This window comes from Falco peregrinus, chromosome 9 (genome assembly GCF_023634155.1).
Source record: "Falco peregrinus isolate bFalPer1 chromosome 9, bFalPer1.pri, whole genome shotgun sequence".
Classification (NCBI taxonomy): Eukaryota; Metazoa; Chordata; class Aves; order Falconiformes; family Falconidae; genus Falco; species Falco peregrinus.
In genome coordinates, this window is record NC_073729.1 from 10477754 (window position 1) to 10504044 (window position 26291).

At 38.5% G+C, this 26291-nt stretch overlaps 1 protein-coding gene across 7 annotated transcripts in view; it reads right to left on the bottom strand.

Moving 5' to 3' along the window:
* GALNT18 (polypeptide N-acetylgalactosaminyltransferase 18) overlaps positions 1-26291 on the bottom strand; it is a 329806-nt gene that overhangs the window by 116376 nt on the left and 187139 nt on the right. For 6 of the 7 annotated variants that reach the window (XM_055813301.1, XM_027778386.2, XM_027778387.2 and 3 more), the window contains exon 3: positions 2428-2620. In XM_055813301.1, the coding sequence (XP_055669276.1) occupies positions 2428-2620 (193 nt within the window). Of the gene's footprint in view, positions 1-2427; positions 2621-12159; positions 12321-26291 lie in introns of those variants that run through there. The other variant, XM_027778389.2, reaches the window with a different exon arrangement.

Genomic DNA, 26291 nt, shown 5'->3' on the forward strand with positions numbered 1-26291 from the left:
TTTCTTACTGCAGAACGCTGCAAAGAAATGCTGAACTCCTCTGCCAAGTTATTTTGATGTGAATTCTCAGAGCACTGCAGGCAGAAAGAAGGTCAAGGCTGAGTCATACCAGTATGATATAAAAGGGGCTACTAACACCATACACTCTTGGCAGATCACTCTCCCAGTATCAGCTGGGGCCAACCATATATGAATTACATTAGACTTCAGTTATACATATATTTATGTCATCTTTCCAACTTCCCATACTTCATATCACAGGTTATGAATACAGATGATAGACCACAACTGAGCCCAGACATATCTATATGAACTCTGTTCCTTTAGCTACGTGTCCACAAGCCTTTACTGGGATTTGAATGTCGTGCTGACTCTTGCAGAACCACTGCTAAATCCAGGCTAATGAGCTTGGTTAGACCTAGGCTAACTTTGACCAGAGCTATTGTACCTCTGCCGTATCTGTGCTTTCATGCATTTCTAGTCAGAACAGGAATACCACAACTGACTAAGGTCCAGGAAAGCTCATTAACTCGGTCTCCATGCCACTTGCTGCGTGCTCTCTTCAGACCAAGATATCCTTGGCTTTCATACCATGCTGCTTGAGCCTAGTATCTGCCCATGGATAATTTAAACACATCTACATAGACTCTGGAACTGACTAATGCAATCTGCTTTAAAAACAGGTGCTACAAATGCCTAAAATTGATTATTATAGTGGAAAACATACTCTTGCAAGGTAGGTTTTTTCCCCACAATAGCCACACATGTGCTCTCACACAAATGAGAATTTGCGTATCAGGAGTGGGAATTCTTTTTTCAGCAACATGACTTTCAGGATACCCTGTAGCTCTGTACTCCACAGGGTGCTCCAGACATAGCAAACAGTTTACAGACTACCTGACAACACGCTTAATTTCCCTCAGTCTCAGAATTTACTGCATTTCAGTGTCAGATAACTGCTTGCTCCTGAACAAAAATAAAGGGGTGGGGGGGAATCTTCCTGAGCTACCATTACTAAGCTGTTATTTTGTATGCATGCATCCATAAACATATTGCAATGTCTAACATGTTTCTGGCAGATAGTTAACTAAGAATCAAAAACTGCATAGAAATTAGGATCATGATTCATTTCTAACTGGAGTTTCTTTTAAAATCACAACCATAATTTATTTCTTTCAGCTACAGTAACATTCATTTTCTCTGTCTTTTTAATTTTTAAACCCCACAATTATAAAAAATTTAGATTGAAGTAATTTAGGAGAGTAATTTCAAAAGAGACATAAGAACAGAAACTTTTCTGTCATTGATGTCTTTTAGTGACAGAAGATTTATTTTTCCTCTAAATTAGTTTATTATTAAAAAAAAAAAAGAAAGAAAGAGAGATTGTCCCTACAGACAGTGCTAAACTGATTTAACCAATCTACAAATATAATTGCATGGACTTTGATTTCCTTAAAGTCATTATTTCTACAAATCTACAACATAAACACTTCTAAAATGTAATATACAATAATATATAGCATATATATATTTAAGATTGCTGAAGTGCTGCCTGGGATGGTGTTCATATATTTTCATTAATATCAGACAACTTAATATATGGCAAAATGCACTGCTTGCTCCTTTAGTTACTAAAACATTTGGTTAAAATAAATTAATAATATCACATGGTCAATTCAGTAAGCACCCATCATGTTTATTTCAATGAGCTGCAAAAAAGTAGTTTTCCCTTCACCCATTTCCCCATCCCCAGAGCTGCTGTTTGTTCAAAGGCTCAGATGTATCTCCAAGGCTGAAGGAAGCTGAGCATTAACTGTCTCTGAACGGTCCTAACAGAACAGGCCTCAGACGCTCTGAAGGGAAGGTTGTTCACTCCCTTGGTCCTACCCATCTCTCACCAAGCCATTGCGGAGTAAAAGTGGATGCATTCACCCTGCCTGACATGCGTGCATCCTAACAGAGAACAGCCCAGTGAAAAGGCTCCATGGACTTTCAGCTGGTAAACGCTTGCGTATTTCACCACTGGAGCTCAACTTCGGGGCTTTCAGAAAGAGCAGTTCTTATTTTCTTCCTATCTCAGTCAGATCTTAGGATAAAACTCAAATTTAACATAAAAAAGGTTATTCTTTTAGCAATCAAACACTTGCTATCTAATGTAAATTGTAGGTGAAATTAAGCTTCCAAAGAATCTCGGGAAAATTTTAATGGATACTTAGTGGGATTTTAACAGGACTTAATTTCGACACTGGTGTTCCAGGATACATTTGAAATTTCCAGCCTTCATATATTGCATAGAAATGACTCATTCTGGCCGCCGTACGTAACCTACCTTCTACATGATCACATAACATAACCCCCAGGTGAAAAGGAGCTAACAGACTCTGCAAATTCAGGACCTACAATGCCATGTTGAACTACAGCACTCACCCGTTGGGCCTAAGGTCAGGCAAGGGCCTGTCCAGCGGCAAGCGATCACTCAGGTAAGCGTTGTAGCCGTAATACTGGAACTGTTTAAGTGCGATACGCCTGTTTTCAGGGCTGAGATCCTGGCCCCAGTGAGCAAAGAGAGACGAGTCAGTGAACGCTTCAGCAGGATTTTCTTCCAGTTTTGGTGGAGCTTCTACAAAAGACAAAGACAAAAAGAAACAATTTTAGACTTTCATTCCAACAGGATTTAGGGTATGTTACTTTAAAAAAACCTAACTTTAGGAGAACAGCACACAGAACAGCACATGCTGTCATCTTAAAGCAGCCTGTAAGTCTTCACGTAACATGCCCTCACATACCTCTTGTGGCAATGTAACTATTAGGACCTAAGGCTCAAAATTTAATATTCAAAATACAGTTAGTTAAAACCAATTCTTTTTCATCACAATCAGACTAAAGATAAGGACTGATAAATCTAAATGAATTAAATTTCAAAAGAAGGCCTATCAGACAACAGGAATGTTATTTTATTTTTATACACAAAGATGAACTATTTAATTTCAGCCTGAATTATCTTGCTAGGAAAGATTAAAGTTTTGGAGAGAAAAAGCAAAGATGAAGGAAGACAAGAGTCTGTACAGAACACACAAAATGGCTGTCAAAGTCTATGTGTAAAATAAGTTATTTCAAACTACAGATTCAACAGACAAAAAATGCACTGCACATGGCATCCATGCTTAAATAGCAAACCAGTTTCAGTCACACAATAATTTTATGGTCCGGTTTACCAATCCAGCCTATTCAAATTTTTAGTCCATATTTATGTGCATGCAATGATCTACTGGAATCATCACTTTGTGGTATTTGTGCCATTATAAATTTTTTTGTTTGCTTGGTTTGTCTTGTTCCACAAGGCCACATCTCTGGCTGCTGGAACAAATAGAGAAGATGGGAAATGATACATGTAGAACTGAAATTAAGAAGCACTCCAGTACAATGAAAACACAGAATTTGTTCGCAACATTTAGTTGTTGAAGAAGCCTGCTCAAGGTGACTTGTAAGGCGCTCTCTAACAGCACCGTCTCACTCCTCCAGTCAGCCCTTCTGTCCTCCTGCACTGGACCACATAATCTAATCCGGAAAATCTCTTGTCTATGTAAATGTTTTATGATATACAGCACACTAATAAAGAAAGACGACCCCAATTTGTCACCATAAACTACAGCCTCACAAAGAAAAAAAAAAATCTTAACTCTCTGGAAGTTCTAATTACTTAAGAACAGTCTCCATAGACATTAACAACTAACCAGCTAAATAAAACTCTCATTCCTGACGAGCTGTACCCACAAACCATAACTTTTTCATCAGAGACTTATAAAACTAAAATAAAATCTTTGAAAAGTCTTCAAATGTGTCCAATAGACAGAAACTTCAACTGTGTCCAAATCGTCCTCAGCACCCACACAGTCACCTACGGATCTGACAGGTGGCTTAAGCTAGCTGCATGGAAACACCTAAAGACAACAGCTCATGTACTGATAGTATACACCACCAGAATCCTGACTCCTAAAGAATGCCAGGAAGCACATTCTTTGATCTTTTACTAAAAAGAACCCAAAAATGTGTAAACATAAATTGAGAAAACTAAGTTGCTTCATTCATTCAAGATGTTTTCCTTTTTCCCCTTACAATACTGACAGGAAGCTAATGACACTTGCTTCCCTGCACTACAATCTAACCTCTGTGAATACATACTGTTTCTTTACTTGTCAGAGCATTGTCCTGCAGCCTGAATTCTGGATTCGGCTCATGTTCTTCAAAGATGAAAGACATGCTAAACCCTCAGTCAAATTAAGAAACTACTCTGACAAGCCTGGCTACCACACAGATGAACATGTAAAGAGTGGAGATTGTCAGCTCTCTGCAATGGAAATTAAGAAAGTTTGATAAATTCAGATCATTTTAGAAAGTCCTAACTTGAAAAATGCAGAATAGTGTTTAAATACCTGTACAAAAATCACAGCAACGGGGAAAGTCACAGATATCTCTGTTGTTTGACAGCTACATGAACTCCAAAAAACCAACTTGAATTTACACAAAGAATTTCACAAACTATCTTCACATATAAGAGATCTTTAGATCAGGTACGTTCCTGATCCTGGCCAGTAGCTTGGCACTTTTCAAGAACATCTACATTCACGCTAATCAAGAAAACTATGCAAGTATTTGTTCCGCCTGTTGTGTCTTACATTAATCTGGATTTCTCCAAATCAAGTACACTTTCCCTGATATTTTTTAAAATAATTTTTATTTTAAAATATTATTTATATTTATTATTACACTCATGGCAGAAGACTGTAGGATCCACCCACATGCAAACAGCACCTCAATGGATGAAGACATCTGAAGAAAAGTAAGACTCATGGTAAGAGTAGTGCATGCATATGCATTTGTAAATAAAGACAGTTCCAAGGGTAATCTTCCATGGATGAAGAGCCATCCCACGAACAACCACCTTCACTGAATCACACAGGCATCTATTGAATTCTATCCACCGATTCTGAGGGCAAGATATTGCCTAAAGTGATCTATGAATCTCTTGCTGTTTTCCGATTGCAAAAGCACTCATTAATCCATGTTGTAGCTGCAAGACTAAGATTTTCCAGCAATGGCTACCTGTGATTTTAGTTTACAAGCTCTAACAGACCACTTGTCACAGCTGTTTTTTGCATACTAAGTAAACATGTTATTTCAATATTTTCTTCTACAGGAAAAAAAGCATTAACAAGAACTTTCAATTACAATCAATGGCATTAAGCACATATCTCTGATGACAAAGTCTTTCTTCCTTTTATTTGGCTGAAAAGCCTTGGGGAAAGTGACTTTATTCTGGCAGTCTCTCACAAGAAATAAAATCAATTATTATAAGACCATAATCTGCCCTTCAACTAGTCAACAAGTGTATTTGATGCCTTAGTCTCTGTAAATAGATCTTGGCCTGAAGTCTCACAGCCCATTGTTCTTACCACTTGCTTCTACAGTTGCAGAATGATCATGGGAAGCCAAGGCTCAAAGGTGAGCCAGTAAGTAGTACTGCCTGAAGCAATACAAAGGTAGACACATTTATCTGCTCAGTTATTACCGAACACGAAAGATCAGTTCCATTCTTCCTGTGGGAAGAAAGCTTACCATCTGCAGCACATTGCCGCAAATGTTAATATGGGGTCTTCTCCACATTAACTTTTCACACAATATGAAGAGCAGCACTGTACACAGACATGAGCCTGGTGTTAACTCTTGGCAGACTGAAACTTTGACGTTAAATCAGTTGGAACCAGAGATAAATCGCACAGTTGTCAGCTGGTTGTACACATGGGCTGAGGAAGTCTCCTTCCAGAAGCCTGGCTGCTCATGGCATCAGCACGGGGTGGGTCACACACTGCTTACCTGAGTCAAAAACCCTCAAGTTTGTTTTCTAAAAGCATCCGTGTATCTTTACCTCATACCTTCTGGATCATGTGTACTAGTTATGCAATTAATCTTCATATAAAATCTATCGCTTCATCTGATCTCACTGATTCCTCTTTGTAGTGCTCGTTATATAGAATAAGTCAGAGACACCAAATCAGAAGGCGCCACTGAAATCCAGGTTGTACGTGACACAAAAGCAATTCTCTCCTAGTACTAAAAGATACTTCTATTAGCAATTGAAGCTGAATGAACCTGCGTTAACATGGCTCTTGAACGGAACACACACACACAGAGGTTTCAACAGCCTTTTCTAGTGTATTGGGTACAAATAGCAAGATTTGGGTAGTGGAGGGACTGTAGAAATAGCTTAGAGAAGGTAAGGTGTTGCCCTGTGCCAGACGTAGCCATTTCCCCAACAGACTCACAGCTGCCCAAAGCTAAGCCCATCAGTGAAACTAGTGGCACTTATGTGAAAAAGTATTTAAGAAAGGGCACAAAATTACAAGAAAGAAAGAGCAAGGGTAGAGAGAGAACAACAGAGGCAAAAGAAAATTAGAGAAGATCAACTTCAGGAGAGTAGGAGGTGCCCCACGTTGTCTTCATTTCCTAATACCCAAATTATTAATTAAATTTCTGTGTTAACTGATAATAAATTAAATACTTGTTTTCTTCAGAGGTCGTACAACCAAGCAGCAAACAGGCAACAAAATTTCTATCCCTTACTACGGAACTACAGACAAGCGATGTGTTAGAAGCAACAAGAAAACTCAAGGTAGTCCCTATCCCATCAAGTTACGCATTTATTTTCACTGATCTCAACTGCTGTACGTGTACCTGTGTACCCCTTTCCTTCCTCTCCCTTCCTTCACTATCTATTTATAACTTGCACTTTGTTATTTTTTGTCACTACACATTTATCTCTCCCAGTTTTCATACGGCAACTCATACAACTGGTACTCAAGGAACAACATGATAGACAAAATGACCAGACAGTGAGGAGCAATTCAGGAAAGGGCACTGCACCCCACTTGCCAGCCCACAGCCCAGGGAAGTGCTCTAGGTCTCTGCCATACTGGTGGACACTTGCCTCAGAGTGAAAACCAGTGCTTCTGCAGAGCAAGCGCCTGAGATACCTGATGCTTCCACTCAGACAGAACTGGTAAGGAAGGAGAATTCCATACATGTGGCAGGTTGTCACAAGGGCCCAGGCCCTCCTGGAGAAAAGAAAAGTACCCATAGAGTGGGCACAGGTTATTGATGCGTTACGTAAGGAGGCTGATTTGCAGAAACAGTTAAAAGGCTGTGCAGGATTAAAGGAGCAGAGATGGAGATAGATAGGTGGTTTCAGAACCATGTTCCTGTAGTGGACTCCACAGATAATGAGGCAACTTGGATCCTTGTGACCCACAGACCCACAAAAGCAGAACCCTGCTTCAGTCTCCACCCTCCAGCATCACAACCAAAATCAGATATGAAGTTTTAACTCTAGGCACCCACAAGCAAGGTCTGCAAGGAGAAACCGTACCAGCAGCGCACAGTGGATACTGCAAAAATAAACCTTGTGTGGTTGTTGTGGGTGACTCTGTTAGAGGCACTGAGGCACCGGTCTGCCAGCCTGACAAGGAGCCATGTGAGGTGTGCTGCCTTCTGGGAGCTAAGGGCCAGGATGTGGCTGAGAGGGTGCCACAACTTGTCAAGAGCATGGACCAGTATCCTCTGCTACTCTTTCACGTGGGCACAAATGACACTGCAAGCCAGAACCTGGGCTCAAGGAAGAATTATTCTGTGTGATTCTCTGTGTGCGGGGATTTTCTTGATTACCACCAACCGTATTTATAGCATCATGAGGTAACAGCTAATAATAGCACAGGAATCATTGTGCCCACCATGAAAACCATTATTTCCATGGTAGTAAAAGACAACCACTTAATTTACAACAGCATTCTTAAGTTGTGAAAGGAAGGAAATGAAGTGTATTGTATCCAACTGTTATTGTAGTAGTCTTCAAGCAACTTGGCAAAATACAATTATTTAATTAACACTGCATAATGTAACTATACTGTATAAAATATAATTATAATGTATAAAAATAGGGATATTTTCTACTGAACAAATGCCTATATCTGTTTCAGAACCATGAACGGCACCTCTAACAGCACTGATGCATCAGCTATGCAAAGGTCTAGCAGTGACCTTCCTTGAAAGACTGTCTTCAGTTTTGTCACCAGTATAATTTTATGTTACATCAACATATTTCTTGCATATCTGCTATGCACGTGCTGATCCTGCCCAATCATACTTCCTTATCAAGAATTACGAAAAACTATGAGAGAATCAGTGTCTGCTTCCAGTTTCTGATCACCTTAACTAATAAGTTTGTGAAGTCATGTAATAACATTAACAGCTGGCATTTAGCAGATTAAATGGTAAGAATTGAAAGTAAGGTTTGGAAAAAAACCAACCCTCACATCTGTATTGCATACCTCAGAAAATAAAATCTCTTCAGACCAACATTGCTGAGAATGACAGGACTAACAAAATAGCCAGCTTCACCAGAAAGGCACACTGACATCATAAACTCCCATCTCCATGAAAACTTTCCAAACTCATTAAGAAATACTCTTTCTTTTCCAGCTTCATTGAGATTTCAACTTTGCTTCCTAAGAAAGGTTACTATGAACAGGTTTACAGTTAAGAGAAAGGATCAAGCCAGAAAAAGGCTGCAAATATAGTTGCAGAGACAGATTCACACATGTTGTTTGTTGTTACTAGTCTGTAAGATCTGTTTGCTTCTACCCCTCATTTGACTGCAGCTCTACTCACAAAAGCGGTAGTATTTCATATCAAAGCTTAACCACTGCAAAAATGGCTTCCACTGTATCAGAAGTGCTTTACAAAATCTGCAGGGTAACCTTATATGCTGATTTCAGTAAGTGCCAGTAACGAGAAGGGTTAAACAGTCAGTCAGCAAAAATACCCTATCTGCAAAAATACCCCTATGTCAGCTGAAGACACGTATAATGCATCAATAATTGAGCAAAACTACACACACTCAGGTGTAAAAGGCTTACAAAAGAAAAATGATGCCAGGATGTAGGCAGAAGGGCTTTGATCACATGCTCTTCTGAGTTCTCCAGTGCATGACGCTAATTTATCAGCCTAGAAAGGAAGGAGCATGCAATGATTAAAGGGGTAACGCAGTAAATATGCCTTACCTTACAAGGTGGACTCATGATGTGAATCTAAGAAAACTATCATTAAAGACAAAAGAAACCTCAGCTCTCTTTGATGTTCAGCAGCTAGATTTTTAGGAAGTCAAGATAATCTAGTAAATGCTTTTATGAAAGAGTACCATAGTTTGAAGAAAGTGAAGGAACTGACTTTCACAACCTCAGCAGCCTTCAGGTTCTTGAGTCAATCATGAAGAAGCGCACAGCAACTTTATCTGTTAGATTGCTTCTGCTGGTACTTTGGGAATTGTTTCAGGAATATCAAGTACTGACTTTTTCATAGGCCTAATGGCCTCAGACTCTGGCTCCCAGCACTCAAAAATTAAAAAATAATATCTATATTTGATTTCCTGCAGGCAATAGCATTTCAGCTTACTGTGGAAGTAAGGATCCTTTCATCCTTTTCCTCTACATATGCCCTTCCCCTGTTAGCCAACATATACCCTCCATACCCAGAGGCTATTCCCCATGACAGGTAAAAATCCCAGATTTGCATTGGGTCATAGAGCCTTGATAGAATTTTTAGAAGTGTGAAAACTTCACCTAAATTTTGTCACACAGGAAGATATACAGAGGAAGATCCCACTTTCAAGGTCTATTGTAATTAATGCAAACACATTATCAGCATCCTTAATAATTACAGTCTGACAATTCCTGCCTTGGAAGGCTGATCCCATGCAGGACACTGCTATAAATCCTCTACGAGGTAAATGAATCTCTGAAATTACATTACCTCCTTGTTTGTACAGGGTGATGAAAGAAACACTGACAAGTAAGATTAGAGAGATGGGATGGGAAAAAACATGCCAAAAAAAAAAGAGGTGAATCTTTCCTGTAAAGCTAACTGCCAAGAAGCCACAATCATCCTATGAGTAGTATACAATCAGTACTTTAAAGTGTATATAATAGCACATACAGCAGGAAACATCCAAAACTCTCAACAAGTTTTTTGACATTTCTGAGAACTTGAAACACAATTCATTATTATTAATTGGTATGTTACCACTATTGCATTTTAATGCAGCCAATATACATGCATAACGGTAAGCTACTGGAGTGCTGCTAATTTTTTTTTCATTTGTTTATAAAAACCCAGAATATTTTAGAGAAATTCAGGTTAGTTTTTTTTCATGAGAAATAATCTCATGCTTACTGTGTGTATTAAGGTGGAAATCCAGTCTGGTTCTGCTGCTTAGCGGAAGCCCTTCCTCTCCCTGAAGTCACTTACAAGTTCTAGAGACATAACCATCAAACTGTATTTTCCCTATATGAATGAGACAAGTAGATAGAAACTAAGAGCCAGAGAGAGTTGTTTGGAATCTTTATCCAGATTCGTACCCACACCAAACAGGCCATCCTGGAACCCTGTGCCCTCGGGAAGCCTTGGACAGATCCAGCCAGGTCTCCCCCAGAGCCACACTGACACCAGTGCTCATGAGCACTGCACAGAGAGCCTGAACAGCTCCCCAGGGCAGGGGTGCCACACATTGCGTCCCCATAGCATTCTCCCCTGTATTTACATCACCTAGATTTTCCCATTAACTGTTCACTGGACAAGACTGTGGGAGCGAACTATTTATCAAGCATGCGTTCATAAAGGGATTAGCAGTGCAACATATTCTCGATAATGTACCAATTTGTCAAGTCCTTTCAGACACTTCTTATCAGAAATATCTAGGTATATTAGATGTTTGATGATAGAAAGATCCATGAGATCTTTGAATTTGGATTGAGAAATTCATACTACAGAGTCTTCTGAGATCTGAAATAATGGAGTTAACACATCACAAGAGATTGAAAAAGGGATGCTAATATGTACTTACTGAAAGCCGATGACAGTGATTCAAGGTCTTATGCAGCAAATGGGCAGTCTGGGTTCAGCAAGTTTGGTTTTCAAGTAATGCAGGTAGAACAGCAACAATATGTGAGTTGTTGCAGTGACGAATCCACTCACAAAAACGTCAGAAGGCAGCTCACTTCTGCTAACTAGTCCCCTAAGACTCGGCTTCACTTTGCTCAGGATCAAGGCACTTGTAAATGTAAGAGAGCCAGATGCTTCTCCCACGGAGGAGACATAGGGGAAGCCACTGGTCCCAGAAGGCTGCAAGTCACTCATACAGAATACTGCAAGACCTTCTACTTACCCGGGCTATGTGTCCTGAACTTAATTTTATTTGACTGTTGGCTGGTAGCGGTGTCAGGCTGAAAACATCAGCAGCTTTTGGGTTTGGACAATGGGATGTTTGTCTCATTTGTACATAACCACCTGTTCTACATGATATACATATGTGAGTATGTTCATCCAAAAAAGGGCAGACATTCATGCAGAGAAGGTGGACGTCTCCTGCTTTGGCAGACATTGATTTCCTAACACTTCCTAAAAAATCACTGCACAAAATTACTTTACACTGAAGATACTTGAAGATGAGTCTCAAAATACGCTCAGCACTAGAGGGCAGTATAAGAAACAGGAATATTTGTCTTCCAAGAGAAATCCGAAGTTTTAAAAACTTCTTCAGAACTTGTTAAAGAGCTCTCAGAACTGCAAGTAGCAAACTTATAAACCGCTAATTAACCAGAAAATACTATTATAGTGGTTATTTCCTACGGGTAAGAAAACATATAGGAGAAAAATAAAATTATTATTAGGTCATCAAGTAAATGCTGAACTATATTGTATAGGTGCATGCAAACAACACTTTATAGGAACGAGGTCTTGGTAAGGGCTCTATATCTCTCCTGTATACACTAGAAATAGCCTGTTCTGATCTGAAAACGCTATAAATCCTGGTCATTGTTATTTCTACTACATAACTTCTCACTACTAGCCTATTAAATTCCCCTCTAGCCATAACTGTGCCATGGATATGAATCAGGCTAGACAGGTCTCTGCATCAATCTGGCAAAGTTAACAAAGTTACTACAGGCCTGGACAACCTGAAACTAGGGTAAAAGCTTTTCACTTGCTGGAAAGAATATCCAAGGAAATACGTATTTTCAAGTACAATCAATTTCCTCTCATATTACTTACCAGATGAAGACATAGAGCTGAGCTGTCTGACAGGTACCAATACTGCACTTTCAAGACTGTCTTTATCCATTGACACCAATATTTTGACAAAGACCAATTTTGTCTTCTCAAGTGGGTAAAAGGCTGATTTTTTAAAAATACACTATAAGGATATTGAAGACTAAGGACAACAAGTTCCAAACCTTCAGGTTTTCTAAAGCAAATTTTTAAGATTGCCCAAAGCAATACCTCTCTGTGCTCTTCATACTGGGAAACCAGATTTTTAAAAAGCATCAATTTATTTAAAGTAACACATAATTGATTAACTAAGACCTTTGAGATAAAGGGTTGTCAGAAGAATTACTGATTTACTATCACTTAAAGGACTACTGTTGTCTTCATTACAAGAAATAAATTTTAAAAAGCAAAATTATTTTTCTCATTTCAGAAAATTTTGTACTTAAAGCACTAACTTGAACTTAATCTGTAGGCAAACATGCATCGGTTTTTAGAATAACAGGCTAATGACAGAATAATAATCTGCTAAAAACTGCCTGAAAATTAATTTGGCAACTTTATTTCCGTTTGTAACATTGAGATCTGTGTACCGCAAACTGCAGTGCAACTGCTAGAAACTCACAGGGGTACGAGTAACGGCCAGAGGAATGAGAAGGGCACTACTACCAATCTAATTTTTCAGGTAAGCAGCATGACTGTCTCATTCCAAGTCATGGTTCTGGTTCACATGAATACCACTCCCCCCACGCTAGTTAGATCAGACTGTCAAATCATTTCCTGTCTTGGATCAAAAAGACAGCATGCTATCATATATAATGATCAATTTTTTAGTTATTTGTGATAATATTTTGCAAAATTCTCATCAAATTTCATTACACTGAGCACTGTACAAAAAAAAAAAAAATAGAACAATGTACAAATTAAACATTTTACCGAACAGATAAATGTTCAGTAACTTCACAGAGAAGAAGTTCCACTGACTTTGGTGCCTTCAGGAGGACTTGAGCAAACTACTTCCATGTCTACAACTTCATGCTTGCCTAACCATTTGTCATTAAGTAAGCTGATTACACTGTGTATTTTTTCCAGGCAGGAGTTGAAGAGAACAGAAATTCACAGATGAGACACCAGTTTGCATCCGGAAACAGAGAGGACCAGAAATAAAGACTACTTCTACCTGATGCTCAGTAGCAAAACTGAAATTTCTAAAAACTACTTCCTCATCACCGCGGAATAAATAAGTAGAAACACAGAAGACCTCGTATTATGCAATTACACTACTGCATTTACAAGCATTTTTTATTTGTAAATGGATGTAAAAACTGAATTATTGTGGAACTCTGCTTTGGTGTTTGGTTATTTTCAATTCAGAGATTTACCTCAGTTTAAAGTGGAGTCAGGTAGGATTTATCAAACATTCTTGGGTAAGACCAGTAACTAAGCACTGGTCACCGGATTAAAGGTATAAAGATTTTTTGCTCAAAATGCAGACCATTTTTGCCACCAGATGGAAGAAGACCTTTCATTACAGTACTGAGGCAGGGCTTTCACATCTTTACTCCTCCGCAATTGTTGCTGTCACAGAAGACAGTGGAAACTTCATCACTGACCACTGTAGGATGAGCAAACAGTGGACACAGAGTCCTCTAAAAACATCATTTCAAAAGGTGACATTCAGATTCTGAAGATATTTTACATTTAATATACACAACTATTTATTCTGGGTCAAATGATCAATGTTGAGGCTTCCTACGTTATTTTAAATTTTCATTCCTGTGAACATTAAAATCCCTATCTTTTATTCTTTGTTGAGGAGCTAACATGTTGGTCATGTAATGCTCTGAGCAAATTCCAACAGAATGAAAACTCTTCATGCCAAAAGTCATCCTGCAATTGGCACTGGATGCTATTTCCTGTTTTCCCAACTTGCTTTGCTCCGTTCTTGCACATTGTTAAACTTCTGTTCCACCAAACAGATGAACTGCATTTTATCAATAGGTAATTTTGTTATTACTGGTTGAATGGTTAACAAGTGTGAAGGTTGTTTTAAAACGCAATGTATTTTTTATTTAGAACTAATATAAAGTTTATCACTTAAACAAATAACTGGGGCTGTTTTTTTGTGGAGGTTTAGGTGTTTAATTACCATGGTTTAAGGACAGCTTAAATTTAAACAGAGTGGATAGCTGCCCAGGGTGGCAGGCTCCTTACTTCACCTACTCAAAATGAAGGGGATTACTTTCTCCACTAATGGCCCATTGTGCGGTGACAGCTTACTGCAATTACTGCTCCGGCCACAGACCTTCCTCCAGCTTCCTGACCCGACCCCATCCTGGCTCTTTCTTCTCCCCTCCTCTTCCCAGCAAGCCAAAAGGGTGAGCAGAGGTTCTCTGACAGAAAGGAGAGGAAAACAATGGATTTTGAAAAGGAGGAGGAGAAGCTGTAGCAAGCCCATGGACCCCGCAGCAGGACTCCCTGGACTGAGTGGGCAGGGAAAGAAGTGGCCATTCTGGGCTGACTTCCAGCCTCCTCCGCTCTCCTTTCCCCCACTAGCACCCAACCAATTCCTCTCAGCACAGTTAATAAATAATGAAAATTCCTGTTCATTACATCCTCCTGTCATCACAGTTGAACAAATACTTGAACATACAAGGCACTAGCATTCCTCAGTTCTTAGCAAATATGGAAAGGTTCACAAAGCAAGCTCAAAGGGTACAGATGTACAGTCAATAAAAGCTACATATAAAGAGCACTCTGTAAAGGTGACAGAATAAACCAGGTTCCACAGTAAAGCTTAGGGTCAGAGACCTCTCAAAGACAAACCACAGTGAGTTCCAGCACAGGAAAGGAGACAGAAAGATTCAGAATATTCCCCTGATTGTAACAGTACACGTTCCTAAATTTAGGCATCTGCTTATGTGCTTACTAAAAAAGGAATCTCATCTGCATTTAATGAATAGCAGACCACATTTTTCTTTGGGATTAGTGCAGTTTGCATCTGTGCAGCTGAGAGGATTTAAAAGCTCAGTGTGTTTTATCTCAGAAACCCAAATCTTTGACACCTGAAGTAAACATGAAAGCACTTAACTATTTTGAAAAGTTTATTTTGCCAAGAGCTTTCAGGTTGTGACACTAATTAGTCCTATGTACAGCTTTTATACAAAACGGAGTAGTCACACCAAAAGTAAAGTTCACATAAGGAAACAGAAGCGAGCTCTCTTCTACACTCGTTCAACTCAAAGCACCAAAAATAGGCTTCCTTTTTCAGTAATTACATAAAATGAGATTTTCTCTGCTTACTGGGCTGTACTGAACTTCCTCAGATTAGTCCTCCTTCACCAATTTCCATTCATTCCTCTGAGGAATTTTGTTTTGGCCCCTTCTTCACAAACACAGAAAGAGAGCAGCAGCTCCCCCACTCAAGACAGCCTTTTCGCTTTTCATAAATGCTTTCAACATGATAAACATTGTAAGCTGTTTTACCACTTCCACAGAAGTATATCACTGGCATCTCAGTAAACAGCCATTTTGATAAGTGGACCTGCACTCGACAGGGCTCCTATTTCAAAAGTACCCTTCAAACACTTGCAGATGTAATTGCACATGCTTGGAGCTAGTTCACACTTTCAAGATTTTTCCTAAGCTACCCCAAGAGACAGAGATGAGCTTCAGTTAAAAAATGAAACGTGAAGGAATCTGAAAAGCAGGGCAGTTTTGAAGAAGAGTATGCGTGCGCTTCTGTAAAAGTATCTTCCATCCCCATTTGCTATTGCTCTTTTCATGCTTAAAGCACTACACATACACATATGCAGTAGCATGGAGTAAGTCTGTTTTACAGATCTGCAAAGTACACTGCAATAGGAAAAGAAAACTGAGCATAATATAGCTTTCTCCTCTTTGCAGAAAAACATGAATGACAGGTTAAACACACCCTCCCATCTTTGATACCGAGTACAAGATTTGTGTTAATTTAACAGCAATAATGAATTGAGACTGTCAAGATATCATGAATTCTCCTTGAAATAGTAAGAAAACTTAAAAGAAGACACAATCAAATGAAGTCTTCAGGTTCAATAGGTATTTGGTAAATGCCATATGACCCCTTATCTTGAACTTAGTTTTGGAAAAAGGATAGTAAGTGAAAAACATGTTAGAAGATGACAATAAGTCATGCAGACAATCCGCAGTCTGCATGAATAGAAGGCAAAGAGGATTTTCTAGATCATACCCAGCAAGTACTTTGGTTTGTTTGGTGTTCTCAGCTGTATGCACAGTCTATCCTACAACTGGGAACTTTGAGAAATATTTACTACCTGAGGGTTGTTTTTTTTTCTTCTGTCTTATTTTAAGAACTGCAGATATAACGGCTTTAAAACTTACAACATCCTGCATTTCCTTTGCAACTTTAAAAACAAGTCTAACTTTCACAAATATTTTTTTGGAAGCTGCATCAACTCTTCCTCTGCTTCAGTCATGTGAAGAATGGAAGCATCTGACCAACATTGGCTCTGCAGGGTTCTGCTCCATTAGCAAAATTTTAATTTTTTCTGAGTTTACACAAATACTTCCAAAATTTGATAAACACATCAAAAAAAACCACTAAGGCAGGGGGTATCTCACCCCATGTTCTCCATTGTCAAAGTCAAGAGACTTCTCTAAAGATTGGACTGTAATGAAGAAAAAACAAGAGTGGAAAACTCCACAAGCACTGTGATCCCTCCAGACAAGAGGAAAAAGCAGCACTCAGTTCTCACCAAAGCATACAACTGCCCATGGACTGTGACGACCATTACATGAAGCAAGAACTAGACACCGAGCGTCACTCCACAACAAAAAGTATGACCTTCAGAGTAAAGGAACAGAGACACAGGTTTTAAAAGTCTTATCTTTGCATCGACAATTGGGTCCTTCTTTAGAAAATAAGGCAATGAAACTAATAAACCCTGCAGAATAGCAAAGCTCAATTAGTTAATATTTGTTAAGCAGTTTACAGAGATAAAATTGTACCTGTTTTATACTGCTCTTTACAGTACACCAGGTTGATTCCTCAGAGCAGATGTGCAGTTTTATGGATGGCGTTACGAAACCATGAATAATCATCACTGGGGGAGGGGGAGCTGGGAAGGGTGTAGCGACATGATTATTACTGTTGAAAGAGATCTAAAAGCTCAGAACATAGGAGGAACTTAAAGAGTTGCTGATTGCTACAAAATGACAGGCAAATTCCACTACCATTTACACTAGAAATTAAAAGATATGGAGGTGGTTGGGTGCTTTTTTTTTTTTTAAGTCATCACAGCCCTGTCAGAATTTTAACCCCCAAAAATACAGCTAGAGTATGTATCAAACTTATAGCTAGAAATTCAGTTTTAACCAGAAAAAATGAGCAAAAAAAATGAGGAAGCCAAGAAAAACTTAAATTGCTGACAAAAAAAAAGGAAACTAAGCAAAGATCAAGGAAAATTCAATCTATTATGCAAGATACAATGGACACTTTAGTTAGTAATTTCTCATCATAGGACTACAGATTTCCCTGTGGATCTTCTATGGCTTCAGTGTGAGAAGAGTTACTGAAAAGGGCTGAAATTCACAAATCAACCTCTTGTAAATGTGCTAAATCCACACAGAAGAACATAAGTAGAAACACCTTATGAAAATTTTTATTATCTTTCTTGCAACATAAAACAAAATTATAATTTCCCAAAATTCAGCTGTATCTTTTTTCTTCCTGTCCTCATTCCAATTCTGCAGATCAACTTTCAGTAATCCTCAAACCAAAAAGGACAAGGGGGAAAAAAAGCCGCCCCCCCCCCCCCCCCCCCCTTTAGCGGACATATATTCTGAAGTTATACAAGGAATTTTCTACTTTTCTATTTTCTCCTAATAACCCTGCGTATCATACATCCTGAAGGGAAATACAATTGTTAATTAAAGATTAACAGTTGATAATTTTGTCTAAGATGAAAATTGAGACCCTCTAATAAGAATTGTTCCAGACCTTTCAATGCTGCTCACCAGTACTGCACCCCAATTTAAGCCTAGGCAAAGAAGTACTGTGCCCACTGCATACACCTCCAAAAACATCAACACCAGAAAGTGTGTTACTTACTTAGTCACAGTACCTCTTCAGAAAGCCTGTTCTTTAAATTATGTTTATCACCAGTATGATCCAAACCTACTTACTGTAGAAACTGACAAAAAAACCACAGCTGGAAATGTTAAGGAAGAAATGCATAATTTTGATTGCTGTTACTTAAATTAATCACATTTACAGTATGTTTTAAACAGCAGAAGACTGCACTTGGCAACAAATGCATTTTTACTCTCATGTTGCTTCTCTGGGAAGTGGTGCCAGTGCTCTGATAAACATTACATTTCACATTCTCTTATGTTTTCCAGAAAAAAAACCCACTCATATAACAGAAAACAGTCTGGAAAGGCAGTACTAATAGTGACTGTGAAATAGCTTAATTTCTAGGCACTTAATGATCTTACCACACTCACCCCCCTCAGGTGGGACACAAGTGACACTCAGATGTTAACATGCCCATTATGAAGCCTCTCAGGCAGACAAGAGAAAATGTAAAGGGCAGAGAGCCTTGCCTTGAATCCTGTCTCCCGCAATGACTCACAGGCTTCCTGCTGTAAGAAAGTGCCTTCTTTCACTTGCAATTTACAGCTCCAAATGCTTCCATGGATTTACAGTGTCCACGCATCCTCTTTAAAACAGTCCCCTAGGCCTGACCTTCCTCTCTAAACAATTTAGAAAAAGGTCTTCCTCTTTACCCAGTATTACGCAGCAAGAGCATGTCTTCAGGATACAAACCGTTCAGATTTACTTCTCTCCTGCATAAAGTGATTTGATGTACATCAAGGCTGTACTGGGCCCCATCACAAAGCTGCTTAAATGAATGAGAATACCAGTGCTCCTACTGATTTATACCAGATAAAGATCTAGAACACTTCAAATAGTCTGTTATAGGATAAATCCTCATCTCAGCTACAGCAAAATAGACAGGAGCAGAATTTGCTTAAATTCAAAAAGCTGCCGAAGCATACCACAGTAATACTTCATATAATTGCACAGAAGTATTTCCTACCAATTCTTCTGTTCCACTGTATGAGAGCAGAAACGTACCCAGATCCTACAGTCTGTGCATTAAACAAAGTAGTGCATTTAGCAGATCTCTCATATACATGTAATCTCAGACTTGTGGTTACTAAACCTAGCTGTTCTAAGTAGAAACAGAATTATCCAGGAATGTTAGCAAAATGCCTAAAAACCTGGGTAATAAAAACAGGCGTTCACCAATTTTGTAGAACACCTTTAATAATAGAGGACCAGAGACTTTATTATTTATTATCATTACTTTTAGCAGAGAATATTAGAATAGATAGCTGAAGAATATATTCTGATAAAACACCAGAGAATTCTGAGACATTCACTTTTGAATTTACATAATGCTTTTAGGAATTGTTACGCATGATAACAGATTTCATTAAACCTGAGGTTATGTCCAAAATGAAAGACAGTGGTTTTTTCCATTTGCTCCACCTGCCCAGCAGGTGTTTGAAATCTGCAGGGCTTGCAAGTTAATTACTGATGAGTCACTAGGGTGGGATGGGCTAATTAAATTCTCTTTGAAAAAGAAAAGAATGAACAAATTATTTTACCAAAAGAGTTAGGACATAAGCTGCAGAATAGTAGTGAAGGAAGAAATTCTAGAAGCAGCCATCTCTGAAGAGAAGACTTGAAAGGAGCTGATGTTACTTTGCAATAACTATTCATTACTGAAATTAAAGATTTTTCTGCATCTGCAGTAGAAGTAATTTTCTCTAACAGCAAATGAAGATCCTTAACAGTTTGTTTCCAATTAATCTTCACTCCTGGAAAAAGCTGCCCTTTAATACTTTGAGTTTTTAAACACAGTTGGCATAGATTGACAGAAATCAGTAAAGGGTCCAGGAATCTTGCAAACAAATCCTAGCTCAAGGCAATGCCAGCGAATTAAATTTCTTACCTGGAAAGTGGAATCTGGGACATTTTAATCCAATGTTATGTTTTACCCCAGTAGTTTTCTAAGTGCTATCTCTGAAAAGAGAATAATTATGAGAGAAATTTAAGCCAAATAGAAAGCAGGAGGTAATTTTCCTGGCAGAAGAACTAAAGCTTGTTGAGTTTATCATCTCCAAATCTTAGCCAGAAAAGTTTCCTGAAGAAGCTCGACAGTGTTTCGTTGTATCACTGGGGAAGAGTGATTTGGTAAGCTTGCCAAGGAGGCATGGCTTTCTCCATGAACCGAGCCACAATGTGGCTGGGAACACTGTAATGAACCTGCTTCTCTTTCCATCTGACTAAAATATGTACATGGAATCCATCTCTCCATACTATTGACTCAGACATTCTCAGTGTGATCTTGAGATCAAAAGTTATGTCAAGGTTGCTTTTCTGCCCCATACTGATGTTTAGCCAACAGTCATTGTCTGAAAGAGGTCAGCACACACACAAGGGAGTTGGAGACTTAACTCCGAGGTTGCTTTTGCATTTTGAGGTAATTTACCAGAAAAATGTATGTCTCCTTTTCAAGAGCTTAATGCTCTCAGATAGCAAGTTTTTGGTACGCTACCCAGGGCCAGTAAGCTTTCCAATGCTTACCAAAGCGCTGCTGAAAAGAAGTAGAAACCAACACTAAGAAAACTCCTATGCTACTTTCACTCTGAGTTTCAGAATAGTGGCCTGCTAAAAGGTTCAGCGAAGGAGTGCTTCTGACTGTAGCGTCTCTCTGCAGCTGTACCTATGACAATACAGGAGTTTAGAAATACATGCAAGGAAATACTGATGAGACCTTTCTTGTCTCATATAATTTACATGAGAGTAGGTTAACCAGAATCAGCGAACTGAGCATAATCTTGCACGGTTTCTTCTCCAGCGAATATTGTTATAAAAGGTTCTGTCCCTTCAGACATTTGCTCTGATAACATTCTTGTTTGTGTATCTTCCTGCCAAAGACCTATCAAGTTGTGGAGGAACAGATGTCTGTTTATCCATCACCACTTTTTTGGCTTTGTCTACCACCAGGTTCTCCAGTTCCCCAACGCTCTCAGAAATGGAACTGTAGACAGCAGATTTCCACTGACTTAGGTCCTCAGCTTCACCTACAGTCAGTGGAAGATTTTTCCATATAGTCTCCCGTCTAATTTTACATGGTCTTCATAAGCAGAACTTGCTATTTGTGTTCATGACACATTCTTGGTATTTTTCATCTGCTCCTCCTGACATCTCTACATCCTGGCTTTGTCCTGCCTTAAACTGCTGCAAAAAGTAACCACCCATGGGCACATGGAATGTGCAAAGCTGTGTAACACTGGGCAGGTTACTTAAACACCAGAACATCTCCACCTGAAAAAGCATACCTAACCTTCAATGCAAAGAGCTATTCCTAAGATAGCCTGTTGCCTCAGAGCAGAAAAGAAAGGAGAAAATGGCGAAACTTAGGAGCCAAACTGTCCTCAACTACAACACATTCTTTGGCCTCCTGTAGAGGATGACGGCTGCACTAGGGACTTACACTAACGGTAATTTTTCTCCTGTTGCTGCTCATAGTATCTTTCAACAGTGGTAGAAGAAAAAGAGGATTTAATTTTCTGCCTAAAATAATTTCTTAATTATCTTTGTACAACTGAACACTTACAGAAAAGCCAGAACATTCTCCCCATGGATCTCATCTTGCCATTGTAAAACAGCAACAGCATTGCTTCCCCTGCCTTGCAGGAGTATTAAAATAAAGCTACACTTTTGAGCTATTCGGTATCAACCATCACTGAAATGCCTATAAAAACAGTAAAAATCCTCTCTCCTCTCATTAGCAAAGATGTTAAAAGCAGCCATTTTTTCACAAATTTCTCCGCATCAGCAGACAGTTTGCATCACCAATGATCTTCAATTACTTCTTGTCCCTGTCCCACAAGAAGTTAATACTGAAGATGCTGGTTTCACAGTTTCCAAGCCACCTGCCTCTAACACTCTCTGTATGACAAGGAACAGATGTTTACTACAATTCCATTTCCTTAACTGGTAACAGTGGATTTGTTTTGTGCATAAGGAGATTAACTAGATTTTCCAACCTCTTTGGAGTTTGGATTGTGAGGAATATTTAATATTTCAGTAGAACTGTCTTCCCTGCAAAGAGACACATGGACCCTGATATTCATTGTCTTACAGCCTAATAAAAATTTGGTTCTTAGAACTACAAATTGTTACCAAGAGGATGTTCATTCCCAACTGACCTAATCGTACAGCATGGAAAGAAGCAAAAACCTCTAATTTTCAAGTTAGAATATACTGCACCCAAATATTTTGTTCAGGCAAAATCCTTTCTTTAAATTATATCTCTTAGCCCCAACAAAATCTGCACTTCTTTGCTTAATTACACAGCCTGCTTTACCAATCTCTTTTCCCATTCCCCCTTTTTGGTTTTTTTCTTGCTCAGAGGTATGCAAACCATCTGTGCAGCTAACATGGTCTAATAACTATCTGCAAATCTGTTTCCCTGAAAGTGACATTACCAAAGCTGGAAGGCCAAATAATACCAGCTGCTTGCAGGAGCGCAGGCTTGCACATCACAAGGTCTCCGATTTGCTCGCTCCCTGTCTGTCCCCACTCAGGCAACACATGAAAATATCTTAAGACACTACAGGTCCCACTTCTGCTTGGGTCAAACATACCTGCACATTTTTATTTTATTTTCTTTTATTTATACCACAGCATAGTAATTGAGTTTAAATGCCAATATTCCACATATTTAACAGATATATAACACATAAAAATAACATATTTCACATCTCTCATTTCTTTGAGACAATGTCCGGCAGATATCAGACTCTTACTGAGAGAACTCCTGAAGAACAGTTTTTTCCAATGACTTTAATAAAATCTATTTGAAATAGAAATATTGGCATTTATTCTTAATATACTGCCCAGTACGTATATTTTCCATATATGTTGCAGTTTGCTAATCACAGAATCATAGAATCATTTCAGTTGGAAAAGACCTTCAAAATCAAGTCCAACTGTAAACCTAGCACTGCCAAGCTCACCACCGAACTATATCTAATACTTTTTTATAACTGTTTCCCTTGATTGATGAAGTGAAAAATCTTCATCTCAAAAAGCCTAATAAAAAGCGTTTTGATTTGTTGTTGTAATACTAGACCACTAAAAACTTTTCTGAAAAATTACTGAAAAAATACTTCGATTTTATTCTCATGACACTTGCATACTACAGAAACATATGCTTAATTTTACAGATTGTTGTTTTGATTTTTTTTTTTTCCTAGTAAGATCTAAGCGTTCAGGATAATTAAAGGAATTCCAAGGGATTTACATTCTCCATCTCTGAAGAGGAAGATTACAGGGTCAAAAGAATACATCCTTGGCCCACAAAAAAACAGAGCATGTTTATACAGCCTCTGCAAGTGCCTGTCATCATTGAAAGTTTTTTAACTGTTAACTCTTAGATTGTATTTTGGGAATCTGGTTTAGAAATTTACATTAAATACTTCATATTATTTTTTAAATTAAATTAATAAAGGTACAAATACTATACCTAAAGTGATATGTTACTTACACAGTCATACCACCAGCCAGAACATGCCCTTAGTAAACAAGACTATTTTTACTAAAAGAGAAACACTGACATAACCTTACTTTGAATACTACTCAGGTAAAGAAGACTTGCAGCTTTACAACAAAATACACATGTTGCAACTGGAGCAAAGTCATAGACCAAAGCTAAAATGTGTCTCATTAAAAGAGCCCTTTTTTCCTTGTTTGGGGGGAAGAAAAAAAAATCTAATTTAAATATACTCAACAGACTCAAGAGGAGCTTCTTATTAAATGCATTTTCTTTTGGCAGCACGCACACAATAATGCTCACAGCTTCCAACCCTTAAGAAAAGCCATGTTTTATGACGGTAACTTCTTTTGAACTTGCATTTCCTGTTAATAATTTTAATCTCATCTTAACCTTAAATATCAGGATATCTCTTAATATATCTCTTACAATGCATTGGTGCCAGTGTAGGCAATGGTAGAAGCAGAGGGACAGGTAAGAGCAGAAAAGCAAGTGCTTTCATTACGTTCCCTCTAATATACTAACCAACTAGCCAGCAAAGCAGAGCTACTTCATGGAAAGTAGTAAATTATGCAGGGGAAAAAGTCAATATAAATCTGTTTTCTCTTGGAGTAAGAGGACACTCTACATGCCACAGCGTTGTTCCTCCTTGAGTTTTCAGCGATGACTACTCAGATACTCCTGCCGGGGACCAACTCAGGCCTTGCTAGTTCTTAATGTAGATAAACACTGATTTCTAAACCACACCCTTTGAGGCAAACAGTCCTTAATGGAGAATACAAAACATAAAGGGATATTGGAACAGTAATTCCTACGTTGTTCTAACATTTAAGGTAAAGGAGCGATTCTTTCACGAAGATCAATTAAATGAACGTCTTTACATAAAGTATATTCAGAGTACAAGGCTCAAAATAAGATACAATTATGTCTTCCGTGAGAGATAACAAGACATACTGACAGAAGAAAACAGTGCTGGACACTATGGTATAACCCAGAACTTTGTTTCACTTGTGACTGACTGATGGATGATCATGTCTTCCCAATGCTTAACAGGATTTCCAAGGTCTATCTTTTAACACAATCAGTTGTTTGTCTTCTAGTCATACTTGACAAACAAAATTAAGTAGTTTGGATTTATGCTACTTTCTTCATGGAATGTCCATTTATAAACATAGAATTAAAATCTCTTATTTAATATATCCCATTAGAAAAGAACAGGAGAATGAGGAATGAGATTTTGTCATATTTGTCATATAATTCTATTTGATGTCATTCCTCTTTCAGTGATTTCTATCTGCATAATTTAATAGTTCATTATCATATTACAGCCACTGAATCTCAAATAGCTGGTAATGATATTTCAGGTCCTGCCAGCATTCATTTGCTACAGTCTTGTTCCTTCCACCTTCCATCTGAGCCACTTCCAGCTGGTCAGTGTCAGGGGGAAGTATTAACGGTCTTTAAAAAGCAGGGTAGAAAACTTGTACTGTATCATCCGACACCCCAAATGTTTGGGTGATGTTTCCAACCATCCTAAATAGGTTTCCATGCAGCTTTTAGTAATACTTTAGGCTCCACGTGCATCATTTAAAAACAGCCACATAGGTTAAGTTGTTGGGGCTTTTCTCTTTTCAAATACTTAGAATGCCTTTCCCTGTAAGGGAATTAGGTCTACATTTGGATCTAAAATTATTACTATTTCTTTTATCTCAGATGCTGCCCAAATTACACTCTACCTATTAAATAAAAAAAGTATTTATCCAAAGGCAAGACTATAAGCACAGTTAACTGAGCATGGAAACACATATGGATTCCTTGGCCAGGCAATCAAGCTGGGGTTTCTGCACCCCACCTCATTTTTCACTCCCCTCTTTCCTCAGAGTAGCTTCCATACAAGTCACTGTAATAAGCTGAAATACTTCTCCTATGCTACTTCATGAAAAACTAGCTCCAGAGGACTGAGGGCCCCACAAGGATGTTTGCAATTTCATCGTAATTGCTGTTGATTCTCCATGATAAATCCAGGCAAACTCAGGATTCCTTTCAAGGTCAGGGAGGCCAGTCTGCATTATTATTAAAGATTAATGCCTATTTAAACAATGTCCTATCTATGAATTTGTTCCCTCAGATCAAGATAGCTAATGACTCTAGCTGATAAAAAAACCCCCATAGCTGTCCTCAATTTCTGTTACCACAAAGAACAACCTCACCCCCAGAATTCATCTTAACAGCAAAACCAAAACTGTGTGTCAGGGCCTGGGGGGGGTTCAGTTTCCATTCAGACAAATATTCTCTGATATCTAAAATTACCCTTTTCACAGCTTATTTTGTACTCAGTATTTAATGCAAAATTGACTTGGATATGTTTTCCTATTGCAGTCCTAGAATACATTTTATTGTTAAAAACTATTTCACAGAATCACAGAATATCTCACGTTGGAAGGTACCCATAAAGATCATTGAGTCCAACTCCCTGCTCCTGGCAGGACCACCTAGTCTGAC